General features: G+C 39.1%; 1 protein-coding gene across 3 annotated transcripts in view; it reads right to left on the minus strand.

The window, feature by feature from the left end:
* Positions 1-21,645, minus strand: part of NKD1 (NKD inhibitor of WNT signaling pathway 1) — a 276,856-nt gene that overhangs the window by 4,159 nt on the left and 251,052 nt on the right. For 2 of the 3 annotated variants that reach the window (XM_084533966.1, XM_084533964.1), the window contains 5 exons: positions 17,677-17,783; positions 15,037-15,132; positions 6,930-7,077; positions 5,794-5,878; positions 329-459 (listed from right to left, as the gene is read on the minus strand). In XM_084533966.1, coding sequence (XP_084390092.1) covers positions 329-459; positions 5,794-5,878; positions 6,930-7,077; positions 15,037-15,132; positions 17,677-17,783 — 567 coding nt within the window. The remainder of the gene's footprint in view (positions 1-328; positions 460-5,793; positions 5,879-6,929; positions 7,078-15,036; positions 15,133-17,676; positions 17,784-21,645) is intronic. The other variant, XM_084533965.1, reaches the window with a different exon arrangement.

Below are 21,645 nucleotides of genomic sequence, written 5' to 3' on the forward strand. Positions count from 1 at the left end.
GATGCTGGTATCATCTGGGGAATGACATCCGCTATCCAAAATTCAGTCCTCACCTCACCAATAGACTAGATCTACTAATTAGGATGTAAAGATTGTTCTGCTAGGCTGTCCTCCAAGTTTAGCTACACAAACAAGTACTTCAAAGCACGCTTGCAGTACATTAGCCACTCCATTGTGATTCCACCTTCACCAGTAATTACCTTGCAGCATACATACAATCCTATTTCTTCCAGTAAGTTACTACAAACAAATCACAGTTTCAAAATTCATGAACATTTAACTGAAGAAAGAAAAGACCAAAAGCTTGCAATATAAATTACCAAATTACCTGGCCCAAACTTTGATGTATAGTTTTCTATTCCTGCAAGATCCAAATAGTGGTTTCTCCTTTCAATGTTCTCATCAACACAATGACGATAGCACCCACTTTGTTCTGGATTGTTCTCACTCTGGTGATATCTGTCAGCAGGAAGCAAAATTACAATTCAGCAGAACTTCTTTAAAGTTGTTATCACCATCTGCAAACCAACAACTAATGGGCCCTTTGAAGTGACAGGAGTTGCTCACAAAGAAACAACAAATGCTTGAAATTCTGGATGACCGGATTTGCTAAGTCGATAGGCCTGAACTGACTGTTCTTTCCCCTCCTATAAATTGACCCCGATGTTGCAAAGCAAAGGAGGCTTTCAAATCGCATCGCACATGCAAAAACAAATAAAAATGTTTCAAGGGTTTATTATAGTCTGTCTTAAGGCCAAATCATTCTACTGATTCCTTAATCTGGACATGCCAAAGAAAACCTGCTGTTTGATTCACGACTGTTCCCACTGCTGTCGGGAAGTGCTGGGGTGAGCCTTGTGTCAGATAAACATTCATGTGTATCTGCTTCAGAAAGACAGACAATAGCACAGGTGTACTAACTAGAAAAAGGCTGAGAAGAGAAGGTGTTGGTAGGATACTTGGAGGTAACTGCTGCTTTCTGAAATACAATTAATAAGGTCAAATCAGCTGCTGGGTTCAGAATCTCAACTCCTTTTCCTGCTCAGCTTTGCAATTTTATTTATAGCAGAACTATTTCCTGTGAATGAATATCTGAAATACCATTCATTTATGAGGCAGAAAAAAATCAGCTAGAGGTTTACAATATTGTAGCCTATAATGCCCAACAATTCAGCAATTTAAGTGAATCTCTGCAGATATGAGCAATATATCTTCAATATAACAAGCAGGATAAGAACCACCAGATACTTCAGCCTCTAAGACCACAACATCAGCTTTGCTCTTTCATACACTCCTTGCAATTGGCACCGATGTCAGCCTACAACCAGAGTCTGTCCTTGTATCTTCTCTGAGTTTCTAAACACAGGATCCATTCTGTATGGTGGCAAGCACTTTTGTTTTGAGTCTATTAACACATTTCCAGATTTCCAGAGTTTACTAGTCCCACTGAGCCTTAGCGCAAACTGCTTTCCAGATCTAGGTTCAGACTGTTCAGGACATTACAGAACCGAGTTTCCAGTGTCTCTGTAAGACACAGGTCTACAGTTTCTTTGATAGATGTCATAAGACTTGGCCTACCTGGAAGATCATTTTTACTCTACTTTGATAAAGGTCAAGCCTCCTGAATGAAGGAGAGTCTGAAAGAAAGCAGCTAAGCTTTAAAGACTGAGTCAGCTTTCAATTCTGGAAGTGACATATGGTACTGCCAAAAAAGAGGGAATGTTCAGATTTTTTTTTTTTTTTTTGGATACATAGTCAACTTTGTACCTTACCTGCTCAGACACACCTTTATAAATTGTTACACTTTAGAAAGTAAACTTAGAAGATCTCCAGGGCTAGAACCTAGCTAACTGATGTTGCCAGGCATGAGTTGCCTACAGAAACCATCGGGACTTGCACATGTGTGCTAAAGACAGTGCAGTTAACCCAGAAAAAACATTGTTGGGTTTGATCCACCACAATTAAACAACACTGTATACAGCACTTTCTGTCGAAAACAAAGTTAACAGGGAACCTTTTTCTTTTTTTTGTAATAAATTCCATCTCTCATCAAGACACTGAAGAGAAGCTATCCAGTACTGCCACAGCCCAGCATTCTAATAGCTTTCTTACATGCAAGATGATATTCAGCAATGCAAATATACACAGCAAAGCAATTATACACTGATGAGCGATGTGCTCCACTGTCAGAGAACTTAAAGTACTGCTGAGAATGGAGGCATCTGGCATCCAAACTTAAAATGCTCTTCCGCACATATATAAGAATACCTAGGCATGCATCAAGTATGCATCACGTGCAGGGTGAAAGAATACACATAGTTGTTCCAAGGTTTTGTTTTGTTTTGTTTTTAAATATGAAAGGCATCTGCTTAAATGCTTGTGGAGTGTATGAAAGCCCTTTCTAAAATTCCTACACTGGAGCGTCATTCTGATGGCAAGCACGCAGCAAAACAGTGGGTAAAGGGAATAGAGTGACAACAGAGTGCTGAGCAGAAAAATGCAAGGACATTTCCTGAAAGCTACACTCACAGATAACCTAGAGCTTAAGGCAGGCAGGGAGAACTCACTGAAGTAGGAAAGAGAGACAGAATGTGCATCAGTGGTAAAATGAAGATGTTTTTGAGCTTGGTGTGCATCATATTTTCCCTGTTGCACTACACTGAGCAAACTAGAATTGCAGTAGGATATCTAATCCACAAAGTTGCCTGCCAGTCCTCTTACACCACCATTTTCTACCACTCATGTCAGGCAAGCTAGCTATGAATCTAGTTGCTTGATCTTGATACTTGTATTAGCCCTACAGGTGAAAACTCCTGCCTGGAGCTTCCAGCACATGAAAAATCTAACCCATTTATCTCCCACCTTTGGGATAAAAACATTCCTATCCATTTTATCTTGAATATTAATCACATCTTGGGTGGAATTCCTAAGTGACTGAATTTGTGAAATGTGTGCACTTCTCACAAGTTCTCATTGCTGCTCTCCAGGGTACGTTTCTCTGCTAGTATCATGAGACAGTGATGTGGTTCAGGGACCTTTCCTGTTGGGTTAGCAATTTGGCCAGAGTGCATGAACATCTCTGCAACCTAGATAGTGGCTCAATTGTTTGTCCTGTCCACATTTGATGAGATGCAACAAAAACTGTCAGATGTTGATACTGATCTGCTCAGCAAAAGATACAGTTATTTCCTGTCTAGGAAGGCTCTGAAAAAAAGAATGATGAGGAGGACAAATGCAGCAGAACCAAGATTCTACCCCAATATTTGCTGCCTTTTTGCCTGCGGATATAAATGGAAATGGCTGCCATCCCTAAAACCACGACATTTGCAAAAACAGGATTTTAAGGTGGATGAGCAGGGGACTTCAATCCAAGAGAGGATTTTTGCAATAGATTATCAAGCAGAAACAGTCCATTAAATTCACATAGGGCAAGCCCTTGCTTTTGGGAAATGAAATCTGAGCACCACATCTAGGCCAGCAGGCAAAAACATGGAGTATTCTTTAGTTTACACTGAATGCTCTTTACTTTGAAAAAGATTTTGTACAGAGTTGCTAACAGATTATAAATCATTTTCCAATCTGAAATTTGATTTTACTGACATTCACTCAATGGGATAACTTACTAATATTTTTACTCTGTCCAGAAAAGGAAGGCATATTTTTGTTGTAATTTCTAATAAAACTGAACACTCCTCCTCCTGATAAATTTATTAAACTCAGTACTCTTATTTTGGACAAATATACCTAAATCCATGGAAATCCAAATCTGGATTATTATTTTTTGTTTTTATTTGCAGTTGAATAAACAAATACAATTGATAATTCAATATCTTAACTGTGGCATTGCAGTAAACATTTCCCTCTGCCTTAGCATGAACTAGAAAATCCTAAAACAAATGGAACCTATACACTGATACGACCTTTTTGGAGCAACTGATCTACATTAAAATAGCGATACAGTTTAATGTATCAAAATTTCCTGGTTTTGTCTTGTTTTTCTATCCATTAAAATACCAGATTTGGAAAAGGAATAACACACCTACACTTAACTAAGAGGAACATTTTTCTTAGCTGTAACAAAGTTTAATAGTTGAAAAATACATTGCAAATAATCACATACTCTGAAGTTAATATCTATTCAGGTAATATCTATCAGTGTGTGGGATTGAGCCACCCTACAGCTGCTGTAACCAGAACCATCTTAGCAGAAAGGAACACGTAGCCAGCAGTGTACTGGAAGTTCTTGCTGCTGCTTCCTCTGCAGGACATGCCCTCTGAAGACAGAATCACAGAATCACAGAATCACAGAATTTTCTAGGTTGGAAGAGACCTCAAGGTCATCGAGTCCAACCTCCAACCTAACGCTAACAGCCCTCCACTAAACCATATCCCTAAGCTCTACATCTAAACGTCTTTTGAAGACTTCCAAGGATGGTGACTCCACCACTTCCCTGGGCAGCCTGTTCCAGTGCCTCACAACCCTTTCAGTGAAGAAGTTCTTCCTAACATCTAGCCTAAAACTCCCCTGGCTCAACTTAAACCCATTCCCCCTCGTCCTGTCACCAGGCACGTGGGAGAACAGGCCAACCCCCACCTCGCTACAGCCTCCCTTGAGGTACCTAAAAAGAGCGATAAGGTCGCCCCTGAGCCTCCTCTTCTCCAGGCTGAACAAGCCCAGCTCCCTCAGCCGCTCCTCATAGGACTTGTTCTCCAGGCCCCTCACCAGCTTCGTCGCCCTTCTCTGCACCCGCTCAAGCACCTCGATGTCCTTCTTGTAGCGAGGGGCCCAAAACTGAACACAGTACTCGAGGTGCGGCCTCACCAGAGCTGAGTACAGGGGGACGATCACCTCCCTAGCCCTGCTGGTCACGCTGTTCCTAATACAAGCCAGGATGCCGTTGGCCTTCTTGGCCACCTGAGCACACTGCTGGCTCATATTCAGCCGACTGTCCACCATCACTCCCAGGTCCTTCTCTGCCTGGCAGCTTTCCAACCATTCCTCTCCCAGCCTGTAGCTCTGCTTGGGGTTATTGCGCCCCAGGTGCAGGACCCGGCACTTGGCCTTGTTAAACTTCATGCAGTTGACCTCAGCCCATCGGTCCAGCCTATCCAGATCCTCCTGCAGAGCTTTCCTACCCTCAAGCAGATCGACACACGCACCTAACTTGGTCTAACTTAGACTGTTTTCTGCAAAGCTGATTTTGTCTGCCTCTCATTACAATCCCCCTTTCTCTTTCCTTCTGCTCTCTACTGTACCCAGTGCCAGCTCAGAGGTCTTCCTTTAGGAGGAAAGGCAGTAGGAGAAGCAGTTACGGCCTGGTAAACAGCACTGAGTTAATAAAGGTTGGAGCTAACTGAGTTGACCCATGAAAAAGATGGGTTGGAAGGAGCACAGAAACGGGAGATAGCACCTATGAAGATGAAAGGGTTTAGGGTGCTTTTAGCCAAAAGGCTATGCTATATTGCTTAAACTCCATTAATAAATATTATATTTGCAGCCTGCAACTAAACAGATGCTGTACCCTGAAGAGCCAACAGAAGAAAACGTAACATGGACCACAGTTTTCTTTAAAAAAAATAATTAAAAAAATCCTAACATGCAATTAAAGGGTTGTTGCTGCTTTTTTTTTATATGAAGTATCCAGCTATGGTATCTGCTGCCTGTTCCATGGAGAAAAATCTTCTAATGTCTGCATTTTTAACATAATTTTAAGTAAATAAAAATTAATCAATAGTTGAGGATTCCTCAAAGCTACACTGTGCTTCTCAGGAGACAGGGCTCTTTTCCCTTACCTGAGAGAAGCCCGCTGCTTCTTTTCAGAGCTTCTTAATTCTTCATTGGCTTTGCTTTCGGCTCTATGCCTGGCACTCTGCAAATCTGCCAACAAGAAGAAGTACATATTCTCACATCACTGTCCTTGCCAATCAGTATAACGAACGTGCTATGTGGCAAATACATTTTTTCTTGTCCATAGATCAAGATGTAATGTATCCTTTCATGTAACCTTCTTAAAAGTGCTTTTGTCCACAGGGCAGATTTTAGGCAGACATAACCTTGGCTATAGAACATTAATCAGGGTTGGGCTCAAAGCCATGTGGCAGGTTAAATGGAGCCACATTCACACTGATATACTTGTCCCTCAGGAGGGCTCGGTAGCGCAGAGCTCAGTGCGGTACTAAGACACAACATAGCTTTCCAGCAGTGAAAATTTGCTTATGTCTGCACTTGACTGAGTGGATGTATATATTAAAAATTAGATGCCAGGGCTCTCTTTCTGGATAAGGTGCCCATATTTTCTATTGAAGTACTACATTTAATACTGTAAATATTTAGTTTAGTACTACTTAACCTACTGAAACAATTATGCTGATATAGCTATTATTAGAGTGAAAATAAAGTGAATAAGCCATCACCGTATAAGCCATTTCATAATGGCAAACTCTTCCAGTATAGAGAAATGTTAAATTTTCATGCGCAGACTCGTATAGTTCAGCTATGCTTAATTTTTTATTCTTATCCAGCAACAGTGATAGCTATGCACTTGCAAGAAGCATTTTTTTTACCGCAATACTTGTTTTGATGCAAGCTGAGCATTGTAATATCAAAGTTAAAGTAGTACAAATAGAAAAGGCCTTAAATCTGCCTCACGGTATGCAAATGCAATTGCACAACACATGGGTTCTTGCTGCTGCCAAGAGGAAAAAGTCAATCAGGAGAGGGAACCCTAATTTGCTTAACATACATAGAAGAAAGGGTAGGTAGCTTTGCACCTGAGATCTTAAAACAGATTCATGAGGTTTAAAATACCCGCAAAAGTATTTGCCTTAAGTATATATTTATTTGTTTTGACAAAATACAAAGATGGATTTTAAGAGCCCCTGAAAATTTCTCATATTTTTTTTTCCAATGGTTGAGTGCACATCCTTACCAGTATGATTTAACAAGATACTCTTTTTCTTCTGGCTGCCATCTGGTGCCACAGTAAGTTTCACTCGCAGGGTTTTACTGGAACTAGGAGAATGGTTTACTGATGCATCAACTACCTCATAGATGGTATGAAGCAAGCTGGTAATGTCCTAAAGTTGGATTGAAACACAAAAACATACAATAATGTGAAAATGAACCCAGGGATAATTATTCACACTGTGATTGACTTGGCCAAGTCAAATACGGAAAGTGAGGAAAATATTGGACTTTACACCTCCAGTAAATCTTACTACTACTTGTTTGTTTTTTTTTTGATGTTTTTTTTTTTTTTTCTTGCATAACTAACTAGTTGATTAAATAGAAGAAAACTAGTAAGTGATGTGACAGAACTGTAAACCTCAGGTTTGGAAATAGTCTAAATGTCACTCTACCAAATCTTTACCCTGGTCTAGCTTACTTTGCAAAATTCATACCAATTCTACATTTACATTTTTGAACAGCTGAAAGTACTCATTCCGGTCTATTTCAGAACATTCTTCACACATATCTTTGAACGCAATAGGGCATGAACAAATGCTTACACATCTAACTGTATCAGAAAGAACACTAGCCAGTTTTTATAAGCTGATTGTTTCAAACAGAGGAAACACTGCAGCTCTCCCTGTTTAGCAGCTGGTGATGCTCAGAGGTCTCTCATGTTTATCTTCTATTCCAGCCAGGCCCAAATAGGGTACTATCTTAAATTGCCCTGATGAACAGGAGATCTCTTGGCTCCCCAAACAAATTCCACCTAAATTTATTCTGGGCACCAGCTTAAGGACAAGACATTCTGGTTACTGAAGGTTATAAGGACCCCATTCAATGTATAACCAAGAAGTTCTCAATGCTGGTCTTCCTATTCCTTGATCTATCCTAGTAGTGAAGCACTTTCCAGATGTCTGAAAGCACAGAGGAAATATCTTAATCATCCTTTGTTAAATATAGCCAGTTCTGAGGATTAAGTCAGGTCTATAAAAACACAAAATCTCTCTTCCTTTGCTAGGGATCATTCCCAGAACATTGGCAGTTCAAAGTTCATTTTGTCCTAATGGGCCCCAGCAGAAACGCCACTTCAGTAGCCAACATATCACACATTCTTCATTATCTAACTAGCTTTCTGCTCACACAGAATTTAGGGAAATACCGATGTTATGGCCAGGACAAATGATTTTACAGTAAATGATCTTCCAGTTCAACAGGCAGAATGAATAACTAAATCTTAGAGGGTCCAGACTTTGTCTTAACATGTACCCTTTCCTAACTTCCCTGCACTCAGTGAAATTTCTCCAGATATGTGAAATGAAGAAAACATTCATAGAAAGCACAATCTGCAGTATTTTTTCTACCACTGCCACAGTCTCTATAAATGGGCTGTTACTACCACACCAATAGCCACTTCCCATCCCCTTGACAAGAACCACTGTCTAAAGGCTGAATGAGGAAAAGACTGCTCAGTGACAATCTGGTAGTCACGTCACAGCTCTTTAACACATCTCACTTTTCACACTTCCACCCTAATTTGAAACCTAGCCAGACCTCTAAATAGACACAGCCACGTCTGACAGTCAGCTTGAAGGGCTGGATTTTTATTTCATCTATAAGAAAAAAACAACCAAGCAAGAACATAGACAAACAAGCATGTGTTGTTCTATATACCCTCCATAAATTATGTTCTAGAAGCCTTGTGCTATAATCCTACACCTCCACAAAACAAGCCTTGCCTTTTGGCAGAATACTTAGGCACCACATTTATTCTTAACAGGGCTTCACACACTCACCACTTCAGTGAAAGGAACCTTTCCCATACATTCCTTAACAACTGTTGGTTACCCAACAGGGCATCTGACTACTATCAACAGGTTATTATCAACTCCTTCATTCACAGTAACCTCTTCCCCTCCCCTTTTTTCAGTTAGGCCAGATGTTTGCACAAGCTGATCATCTACTTAATTGTTTACTTCAGTAGGCAAAGACATGCAGTCATAACTCCCACCGTCCTTTTAAGTTAGATTTTTCTAGTGACGAGGTTTAACTTGCTAACTGTCATACAATCTGTCCGTTTTGCTCTTTGAGGGTCTTTCAAGCCACTTGACCCAGCAGTTTTAGAAGTACTCCCAAATGCTGTCAGGGAAGGCTTGTGACAAGCAGCACTTGTGACACATACTTGGCAAGTCAGAAATATGCTTACACACATCACGTCAGGACAACTTGCACTTCTCAGCCAGATGGGTCTGAATTAACCCAAATTAATGTCCAGGCATCAAGAAGTTTCAGAGCTGCAAAAGGTATTCAGACACCTTATGTCCTTATTCTCTGCTGCCTCTACATTTCATTACATGTTTAATACCCAGCTTCTTCCATGACAATCTGAGCTGCTTTGCATTTTGGCACTGAATAGCCGTGGTCGTCAGACTGGATATATACCAAGATCGAGGTTAGGGATATCCTTAAGTAACCACTTAATGCTTATGTTGATCTTTTAAATACCAACAATAACATTTTTATTATAGGATTCATTTACTTGTGGTCCTAATTTGGGGTTGGAAATCCTAGTGAACTGACGGTTCTGATTTGGTCAAACAAGTCTGCTTGGGCCATTCACTACTCTATCATCTATCAAAGTCCTGGGGGAGTAGGCACCGGCTACAAGGCAGCTTGAACCTCATGTTGCTGTCCAGTTACTGCTTCACATCCAAATTCCTTAAGGCACTGATCTGGTAGGAATGAAACTGTCTTTGCCAATCAGTTTCAAACTGTGACTAAAACTACCTTCTCGCAGCCCTTTTTGGCAGCTAACAATGGGAATGGCTTCTAGCCAGATTAGTAGCACTAGACCATTACAATATGTTACAAAAACTGTGTTTTACAGCTCTGCCTATATTTACCCCCTAAAGAATTTTCATCCTCCAGTAGCCTGACAGGAGACTGGGGTGATTTATGCTCCCCTTGAAAGCTGTCCCACATTATCTGTATTTAAATTCCTTAAAGAACTGCTTAAACCCACTGACAGAGCTTTGCCTTGCACCCAATAGCTTGGGCATTTCACCATCCTCAAGAAATTAATTGTCAAGAATCAAGAACAAAAACCAGTTCAGTTTTCCTCTCCTGTGGTACACCAACCAGCACATCTCAGAGATAGCCTATGAAAGAATCCAACTTTTCTACACAATGTATTTCTAGTCGTGTGATTCTGCAACTACTTTGCTTAAGACTGCTCGGCACTTACCCTACGAAGTTTCATCCCACACTTCTCAAATGTCTCTCCTTTTCACATGAAAAATAAAGAAGGGATTTTTCTTAGTGATTCCCACTTTCCCAAATATGAGTTTTACCCTTAAATGAACTTTTAAACTATTTCTACTTAAAAATCATTGTTGATTTTTTAAACTTCTATTCTGAATGAGTACAGAGAAAAAATAGCAAGAAAATAAAGGTTTCTCTCGTTTATAGCAAGTTGATTATATTTAGTGAGGAATTCAGCTATATAAATCCAAATGAGTTCTGAAAGGTTTCTAGTGCACAGAATTTCTACTGGGATAGCTATTTTAATCAAGTAAGAAAACTAAAACTATATTTTTCCACGAAGAGAAAAACAAAGGCTTTTGTTCTGTAGTATCCAAACAGCCAGCAAATGTCATGCCCAGATTTGTGTCTTGCTTATTGAATGCTACAGTTGTTTTTTCCAGGGCTGAAGTATTTAACAGTGTTAATCTTTATGTTTTTCACATCCTATTTTATCAAGCAGCCAATATAAAAAAAAAAAAAAAAATTCTGGCAATTTTAACAGATTGCCAGAAATTCTTGCATTAGAAATATTAAAAAACATACTTTTTTTTAAACATTTAGAACCTTCAGAGAAAGTAGTGGGTCCACAAAAAAGAGCAAAAGCAAGTTACATTTAAGTAGGTATCATTCCTTACATTTAGGTATTCATAATTCCTTACAGAACTCATGTTGCTGAGTAAGTCCCTATTCCAGTTAGTAATTTTTTGTTTCTAAAGAATATTACCCCAGTGTTAGCGTAGCTTATCATCATAGGACTAGTTAGCAAACTAGAGATTCTGAAGAGGAAACTAAGAGGCTTTTACAGCTGAATTTACAGCTCAATTTAACAGAATGGGATATTTGCACAAAAAAAAAAAAAAAAAAAAAAAAAAAAAAAAAAAAAGATTATATGACAGTCCCTCTAATACAGATAGCCGTGGCTCTCTTGGTTCTGTTGCTGCTTCTTTATCATGAATTAATGCAATAGTGACAAATGAAAAACAGCAACTTTCAAGTCAAGGGTCAGGCTAATAAATGCTAGCCCCAGTAAAGTTGGTATCCTTCTCCAAATCCTCCAAATCAAAGATTTGGTGCTGAGTTCTGAATGCAGAAATAACCTCATGCCTTTTCACTCATAAGAAGATACAAGCAAAACTAACTAAAAAAAAAAAAAAAAAAGATAGGAAACGCACAAGAAAAAAATGGGTATTTAATGTAAGATACAAAGAACATTTTTAGCATTAAAAATGCATGAAGAGAAACATCAATATCAGTTCATTACCTTTCCCTCAGAAAAAGAAAAGTACAAATGTCTTATCTGTACTTTCTTTGTAGTCTGATTTTTACATACAGCAGGATGTTTTTACTGCAACATCAGCTTTGTTTGATCATGTAAATTTTTGTATCATTCTTATTTGGAAACTGAAAGCAGCTTCACTTGCTATCTATTCAACAACCAGAATAGAAGAAATCCCCTCACACCATTTTTTTATTTTATTTTATTTTATTTTTTACTCCTGACAAATTTTTGTGTGCTTATTTCTATTCAGCTACTCACCGAAGAAACTAAATTTTCCAAGAAAGAACTGATTGCACAAAAACGGCTGGTGTTTATGAAGTGTAATTACATTCAGAGAGCTCAATATAAAACCTCATGGATCAAAACACATTAGTTAAATTATCCAAGTTTCAAGTCTGATTACAAATATCCATATGAAGATAATTACAGTGCAGCTGTCAGTTCTAAAAAGGCCTGCAGTACATAATGAATTGTCCTCTTATGGCCTATGAAATGAAGGGAAACATTATTAGCCAAATTTTGTAATATACATAGTAGAGCAGGAAAAGTTATCTCCTACTACACCAAAAGGAATGAAAAACAGTCATCTTCTATGACAGAAAAAGCAGTATTTTAAGAAAAGACACTAATGCTAATTTTCTAATTTGCTATCCCAATACTTATGCTTTCATAATGGGTGTATCCCTTCAAGAAGCATGACTAGATCTGAATTTCTAATTATAAGGACTAGGGAATAAGTCATACAGACTCTAGGAGAAAATCAAAGCAGTATTAAGTTCTGAAGATGTTGTTAAGATCCAGAAGAAATTTCACTAAGATGGAATTTTAATGCTCTTGCAGTGATTTGTCATTGTGTAAAACCCACGGGAATTTTTATCCAGTAACTAAATCCATATCTTATTTACAATTTTCAAACATTTTAATGAGTAAAGTACTTAGTCCACTTGCAAAATTGCACCCCACCTACATGCCTCTTAGAAACTTGATTTTATACTGTGCATTCATTTAGGAACTCTTTAAACATGTAGTCTAACAATGAATTTGAATCAAATGAAATGGATGTGGGTGGGTAAGTCACTTCCTTTTCCCGTGTCTCACTTTTCCAAAGTGAAAAACAAGGATGATAATGCTGACTTCTCTTTTTAAAGCACTACAAAATCTACAGATAGAAAACTGACTTAAGAAATTTCATCTCACTCATTTCATCCAGCTGTAAATCCACAACAGTCAAGTGAAATTTTCAAAGGAGGAGGAAAAGGTCCACACTAAGCTTTTCTCAACAGACTACTGGACCTTTGTTTAGAAAAGCTGACCAGTTCTGAAAGCATTTCAGTTTACTAAATGGCACTAGTACAATTCAGCCCTCTTCCTTAGACTGTCCGTTCTGTCGCTGATCCAGCAATGTGCCTCACACTTAACTCAAAGCATGTGTCCCATTCATTTTAATTGAAACTATTCACATTTTTAACATCCACCATTGTTAAGCCCTTTGCTGGATCAGGAGCAGAACTGTTTAACAGGCTACGGGACCAAGCCCACTATGTTGACTGCCAGTGTCTCAGAGCCTAATAGAATGAGAAATTCTACATCATATGAAGAGACAGAAAATCCTCTTTTGTGGCCAACATCATCTATGAGCTATCATTCATTATTCTTGCACAAACAACTCTTAAATTGCATCTGGATTCAACAAAGGAAAACCAACAAGATGTTTTATACAAATGACATTGGAACAGCTTGCAAAAGAAGTAACGCAACTGGAAAACTCTGCAATGGTGTATAGTATTATTACTATCTTTGGTCACATGTAAAGAGCTGAAAATTATCAACCTATTTAGTCCCTTGGTTAAAAGAATTTTTTTTGGCGGAGGTTCAAGCCTGAATATAGCAACCTCCAGACCTCAGGGTAGTATAATTTTCAATCCCCACACAGATTTGGTTTCAGTTAAGCTGCAGTCTGCTCTTGTACTAGGGAGAAGTAGAATTTGGCTGTAACTTGTTCTCTAAGTACAGTCAAATTAAGCCCTTTGGTGTACCACATAATCACAAATAATTATTGTATACATACTTAAAAGCATATTCTTGTTACATTCACCACACAGAACTCCCACTAACATTACTGGGAACTCCATGCCTGCATGTAAAGGACACCCATGTGTGTGGGTTTGGGTTCTGTTGTGTTTTGTTGTCTGTCCATTTATCCCTCCCCCCATTGTTGAAAGTCAACATAATCTTGTAATGAAGACTTAGCCTTGGGTCTCAAAATATCTGGGTTCAATCTGCCACTGGGTTCTTGTGAGACTTCAGGCAAGTTACTTAATTTTTCTGGTGTCATTTCCTCACATGTTAACAGACTTTTTTTCCCCCTCCTCCTTGCCCTCTCTCTCTCCAGCTTCTGCTCCCATTGGAAACTCTGGGGTTGGCCTGTAACTTTTCATCTGCCTATTGCCTTGTATGAGGGGCACAGATTTCATTTGACTATTCAAAGTGCTATCAGAATAGAGACTAAAAAAAGCCTAGAAATGATGCTCAAACACATGTTAAAAACCTTGAACCACCATTTGGCAATTTGTTTAGAAATGTCAAAAGATACTTGCTTCAGTCTTCTAGCAGAAATGTCTGCCCTCATTTAGTGGTCTAATGTCACTATACTTTCAGTATGTACCTTACACCTTCTCATCAGTTCTTAGTAATTTCCATAGATATGAGCATAATAGCCAACAGAAGCAGAAACTGTCAATTTTCACCTGATTATCTGAAGGCATGCAAGCCAGTAAACATACTTCACCAAAAATCAATGACAGCACACCGTGGTAAATCTCAGTAAGAGACACTCTTCTAGAGCTTGCATTCTATCCAGGTAGAAATAGTTCTGAAAATGGACTGTACACTGATGTATACATCCTGTTATTTGGCTTCTTATTTGTGCAGAAAATACAACTTGAAGACATCCCAATTAAAATAAAAATACACACAGGTGTGCTTTGACAGGCATTCACTGTGGTCCTGCAGCAAGTATCATCAAAACTATTTATACTTAAAGAGCAAAGACTAAAGAAAGCAGAGATCAGCCTAATATTCAAGAAAACAACAGAACAGTATAGTTAGTCCTACATGGAAAGAATTTCAGAAAGCAACTTTGCTATTTGGTTAGCTTAACTCTGAAAAGCAGGATAGAAGCCAGAACAATATACATTTGCAGGGGTTTATTTTGACAATGTGTTTAGTTGTTCAGTTGTTTCAGATATTTTCCCCCTCAAATGCCAGTACTATTTTTTAAAAGGCTAATCCCAGATATTAAACAACAACCGGCTTAAAAGTGGTACAGTTCATCTGAAAACAGTAAACTACTGGTGGGATTGTTTCTAGGAGGGAAGGGTCCATGGAAACTGCTGTTTAAGTTGGCAGGACACCTCTATTTCATAGAAGAAAAAATGTTCCTGTTATAAAACACTTCTCTTGTTAGCAAACGCTGCACACAAAGGGGCAGCTGCACTTCGCTTACCTCGCGTGTGACTCTTCCGTTGTTATCAAAGTCATACAGTGTGAAGGTCCATTCTTGCCTGTTATCTTCCTCTACAGACACATCACATTGCAATTCCTAAGAAACATGCAAAGAGCAGCTGATTACCTAAAGCAAAAGGCCTGTTTGCAGAGGAGACTCTGTAGAAGGAGGCTGCTTGCTTTCTTCCTTCCTTCCTCCCTCCCTCATGGGAGGAAGCTTCAGGATATGTCCCGGGGGGCGTCTGTCCACCCCACTGAAGATGTCTCATCATAATAACATGATAATCCTAACTCCTTTGGGCCAGGCTGCTGGGAATCTGTGAGATGCTTTCTACTTCATTGTAGAAAACACAAAAAGGTACAAGAAAACTACTCCCTGAAGCTGTTGGAATATAATAAGATTTCTCCCTAAAAAGTAAGAAAGAAAACTCAGCTTAACTCAGGAAGAGAAAGATAACAGAAACGGGCTCACAGCGTGAGGCAGCAGACCACAGCGCCAGGAGTAGTCACGAACATGAAATGGGCACACGGCACAAATCCCCCCTCGAGACCCATCCTGGCTGCAGATGCTGGCTGCCCACACCACAGGTTGCTGCTTAGCATGGCCCAACACCACGGAGCTGGCAGGGAGCAGCGACCTGGGAGCAGAGCCCTATCCTGATTCTGTGTTTCTGCTGGGGAGTGCGAGCTGGGGAAAGCCTGGAAGAAGCAATTTGTTACAGGAAAAAATCCCCAAACCAAAACCAAGCCTTCAATCAAGAACAAAGGATGCACTTCGACTGACTCCAGTCACCTGGGTGCAAATCATTTGCTTCTTCTCAAGACCTGTGCAGTCAGAATAATCCTGAGCCACAACAAGGCGAAACAGAAAAGTTACAGTGCAATTAAAATGAAAGCCACTGTATGCAAGTAAAATAAACAGCTCCAAATAGCTTCAGCATGACAGAGCTCAAAATACCTGGTTGATCTTCTGACTTGAAACCAATTCCCTACAGCAGTTCCCGGTCCCCCCTGTCCCCTGCTGAGTTCAAAGGCAGTCTTCCCTCACTTGTTAGAAGCCCGGCTGAAAGCTGCCAAGTGCCCCACACTCCGCTGTGGAAACACCGCTTCAGATTACACAAACATTCCCAGCACCTTTAAAAGCCGGATGGCGTTCACCTCACATTTCGACTCCTGTCTCGACACTCGCCTTTCTGATTCTTTTATACCTTTTAAACATTTACCAATCTCTTAGCCCCTACCTGCCATAGTTGGAAAACCTTCAGTTGTAGAACAAGGGGAAAAAATATCAATACTTGGTTCCTTGCCACACATTAATCCTTCCCTGTCCCACACTGCCTAACATAACATCTTTATGTGAGGATGTGCTCTGCTTAGTTAAGAGCCATGGCAATCTTCCCTGCATTAGTCATAGAGCCTGGTACCAAGTGCTAACCTTTATGGCATGCCAAGAACTACTTGGGAACAAACACAGACTCCACCGCTGCGGTGCAGTTCCAGCTACACTGGGCACCAAACATGTTGACAGGTGTCCTCCAACGTTCTAATATCAAGGCACTGTTAATTGCAATTTATCATGCCTTTCCTGTCTGCAAATCTCTGCTATTCAAGGGAGAATATAAAATGTGCCTAGAAAAAGAGTTACTGCTGTGCAAAAAAAGGCAGGGAAAGTCACCTCCCTCCAGACAGCAGACAAGCACCTAGTGACGCCTGAACTGCCTATGGGAAAAGTACTTCCTTTTAATCAGCCTTAAAACAGTAAAAAATAAATTGCACCAGACTGCTAAGCCTGCTCTAGAGAAGGAAATGAGCACGCAAGCCATGCTGTAAGGTGGCTGCGTGGTCCTTTAAATAACAATTGAGGAATGCAAAGCTCATTACTGTGACAGGCTGACAGTGCTGAAAGGTAGAAGCCTGCCACATCTGCTGGAGTGCAGAGACGAAAATCTGTGCTGTTTCTTGCCAGTGCCAGAGTATCTTTCTGTTCACCAAGACAGACAACGCTCTACCTGGATGACAGCATGTTTCAATACTCATATTTATTAAATCACTCTCTATACAAACAAAACCTGCCAACTGCGCACAATGTCTGGCAGTTTTATGACTATTATTATTATTATTTAAAGTATGCAAGAAAACAGACCATCCAACTTATTACCCCCCAGGATCCTTTTTCTCCTGCCATCTGATGGATTTCCACTGCAGTATATGAGGGATGTTTCACTTTGCAGGCCCAGGCACAGGTATCTGACAGCTAAGAAAGCTTTCACAAATATCTTCTACACAACCATATGAAATAGTCCACAAAAGCCAATTTAAAGATTTGATAACATAGTAGATAGCATAATAAATTATTTCTGAAATGATAGAGGGTTACAATGAGCACCTCTTCTTGCTATACATTTCAGAGCCTACCAAGAAGTCATCATAATCTGATTTGCTCCAAACCTGGAAATAAAACGTACTAGTCTAAAGGAACAACACCACCAACAGTAAGACACTGACTTGTGCCACTTATACTTTACCTATTACAATTGGAAGAAGATATAAACATGCATCAGAGGGCACTATTTGATCCTCAAGTTATTCTTCTACCTTAATTATGTCAGTACAGTGTAACTTCAGAATACAGAGGACTTACTTCAAATTTTAGTTGCTTCTTGGAACCTGTGCGTGTGTCATTTTCTTTTTCTGCTCTCTTTTCATCTCCACTGCAAACTCCATCTGTCTTCTCTGGAGGCAAAGCCACTGCAAAAATATATTTAAGAATAAACACTTATAAGGAAACGTCAAAGCAGTCTTATATTTGCAAATTTGTCTTCATATATAGGGTGAAACTGATTTCAGCAAACGTGTATGAGAGGATCATTATACTTGATTTGCTTTTGTGTTCACTTCACATCTGGGATAACTTCAGCAGACAATCTACCAACAGCTTTTGGTACACAGCCTCTTCTACAAATATCACTAGAGTCACAGGAGGTTCAAACAAACTGTTATGAAAATATAAGTCAGCAGAACTGTTACTGTAAATAAGTTGAATAATTTTGCAAAATATTGAAAGTATGTGACATGTTGCAAAAGCATATTGCATTCATCAGCATTGAATAGAGTAATGAAGCTGAAATGAAGTCCCCATTCTGTTCCAGCCACCCTCTTCTAACACATACAAACCTTATGACCTTCCTAAAAGGTAACACTAACCTGCCAAAATGATTAAAACTGTGTGTTTGTTTGTTTGTTTTAATATGCATGAAAAAGTGTATTTCACCTAAATTTCAAGTTAAAAAATTTGCACTTCCATAATTCAGTAGGACTCAAAGAACATCAAAATACTAACATCATACATATATCACAGCATATCATATAACAACATCTCAGAAAGATATATATATTTCTTATGCAGATTAACAGAAAAATGCCCAGGAACTTAATAGCTTAGGCTCCTACAGAGGCACTCAGTACCACACATGATGAAATCCTAACTATGAATATAGAATTATTTCCATCAGATATATGAAAATGTACACAGATTTTTAACCCTACTCTCAGACTTTTCAGATATGTTTTTATTGCATCCTTATGATTCTGCCAACAATGCTATGCCCATACTTCATTAGACATAGCAGTAATCCTGCCTTCTTCCCCCCAAATAAAAGGCATTACAAGAATTTAGGCCTAAATGTCAGCATTTTTCTCTTGTGCTGCAACATCTGCATTTACCCAAATGCTTTATTCTATTGCTATGTTTCTTGGGGATGCCTTTGTAAGTAAGATCTCATATAAGTGCCAGTTCAGTAAACTGAAATTCCTTTAAAAAACAAACAAACAAAAAAAAAGAGTTCCCTCCAGGTTAGAATAAGCCATTTTATACTCAGTTTACTCTGTGGTTCAGCCGGTGTTTGGCTCTACTGAGGTACCTCCCAAGCACCCTCCCAGGAAAGCAAAGAACTAACATGCTAAAAATTAAGACATTTACATTATATATTTTTCAATTTTTTTTTTTTTTCACAGATAAAAATAGAACAATTAGCTACAAACAAGCGAACAAACAAAAAACTCCTCACCTTCCCGTAATTTTATACTCTCAGAAATCCCAAAAGCTAAGGTTTCTGCCACAGCAGTCACACTGCCACATTGCAATGTGTCATATTTTCTGTGCTCAGTTCTTTGCTTAAATTTAACACTACTGCATTACTGGTTTTGGTCTTCAAAACTGTAGCATCCTATAAAAGAACCAGTAAGGAAAGGGGTGAATGAGGCAGAAACATGAACCTTTGGAATTTCCTAACTTCAATATTTACCTGCAGTTGTGGGGTTTATACTAACGCCAGCTTCCAGACATGGACATGTAATTTGCCTTGTACAAATGCAAGTAGACATGGACTCTATCATACCCTTACTCACACAGTAATAGACTTTGATCTCTACTCCAGGCTATGTTAGAATTCCCTATACCAAACCTGAGCTAAGCAGGAAGGCCAGCTGAAGAAAAAGAAATCTCACTTCATGGCAGTTTCTTTCCTTGCCCATTTAGTGTAGTAGTACTGGATGAGCAGAGATTGTTTGGTTTTGTACAGTGCTTACCATAATGAAGACACATATTATAACAAATATTACTTATAATACTGAACTCTGAAGTATATCAGAAGAAGGCCATATGTTTTATATTCACTTTGACCATAAACACCACTCCATATTTCTGGAAATTCAAAGCAAAGGCCACACACACACAACCAACCATTACACAAACAAAAAAGACAACATTCGGTTATCCACCTTAGGTCAGCCCTGTTGCTTCATTCCAGAACCAAGAAGAAATGAAAAGTCCTTCATAACAACTAGTCACATTAAGAGTGTCTCTTTGTAACCATTAAACATGCCCCTAGATTTTGAGTGGCTCCTTTGTACCAGTAACCAGTTCCTCACATTGAGGAATCTAAGTAAGCTGACAGAAATATTTGTGTGAGGGACTTCTGCAATCCCTCACAGTCCGGCTCCAGTGAGTGTGAAATAAATGAAAGTTGGGATGGTATTACCCTTAGATTTGTTGGAACAATAGACAATTATTTGGAAAAAAAAATACACCTACCTTATCACAAATTCTTTTAAAGGTATAAAGGTATATAATGTTAAAAAGATTTTTACAATGGTCTTTTATCCATTAAGGGACAGCATCCCAAACATTGTGCTCAGGGCACTGAGGAGCAGATCTTGCACAAGGTGACTATACCCTGCACCAAAGCTCTATTTTTATTTTTATTTTTCCCTCCTCTGTCAATAGGAGGCATCTTACAGGACATATACCACTTGCTTTTGCACTGCACTGAAAACTACTGGTGTGCGCAAGGAGCACCAGAGCTCTCCAGGCCACGGGGTGCTTCAGAGAGGAACAATGCCAATGGCACAGACCTACCTACAGGAACAGCCCTTCCACTGGATGTCCAGTATGTGTGTTCAGATAGGAAGCTTTCACTTTAATGTATAATTTATGTAACAGAGGAAAAATGTGCTCTAACAAATTAGTCCTCTCAAAAAACAAGAGTTCAACTATTGGGGAAGGAGGGGATACATCTTGCAGTACACTCCTTGAGAGAGTTTAAGTACTGTATGCCAGAAATTATCCTCTTTGAGCTTTGCTGACCTTTGATCTGAAGAACTCATTGGCCTTGCTGCTCCAGAGAATTATCCTTTGAAATCAGTTATTCATTTTGGAGCTCAGATGAAATGGGGAAATCTGGTGATCTCACCCTGATGTCAAGTTTCATTCAGCAAAGAAAAATGAAGTCTAAATGAGTTAAGTTTAAAGGCGAATATGGAGGTATTAAAGTAATATTTATGAGCGATCAAATAATGTGTCTGTGCATATATCCTTATGTGCCTTATCCAAAACCCAATGAGCATATAAAAATATGTAGAGTGGAGTACAACTGTTTTGTCCAAGAAGCAGAAGTGTTTGGTGTCTTGTTTCTATACTTAGTTTTGACTATTAACATGCTCTCAATTTCATGAAGGATACAAACACATGCTGAACCTACTTATAAATAAAATTAGAATGTCTGCTTGGGACAGTTAAAACTGGCAGCCTGTAAACAGAGATCCACCAGTGAGCCGCATGCCAAGGTTCAGCTATATTCACAATGTGAACTTCCTTTCAGCTCTGCCAATGATATTAAACGAGACCAGACAAGATTGCTATCTCAAAGGAGTGTGGAGAATTAATAGACTGGTGTTTCCAAAGTCTGGGCCATCAAAAATAGGTCCATGTACAAAATATTATCTGTGCAAAAATACTTACTTACCTCCCCACTCAGATAACAAGTCCTGACAGAGAGAAGGCTCTACACAGATTAATACACTGAGAAACCTACCCTGTTGTTGTGGGAATCCACAACTGCAGAAAAAAAAATGTATATTTATTGCTTCCCGTGGGAATAACCATATGCTCTCAAAAACAATGTTCCCTAACAGAGTGTTTCATGAATTGAAACGCTGCATATGTTTTCTTTATGATGTTCTCTTTTCTTGTTCATTATTAATGGTCTTGTATTCACTTCTATAACCTTAAGACACTATAAAAATGCGTCTGGACAATATTTGAAATTGGAAA

This window comes from Aythya ferina (genome assembly GCF_964211825.1).
Source record: "Aythya ferina genome assembly, chromosome: 12".
Classification (NCBI taxonomy): Eukaryota; Metazoa; Chordata; class Aves; order Anseriformes; family Anatidae; genus Aythya; species Aythya ferina.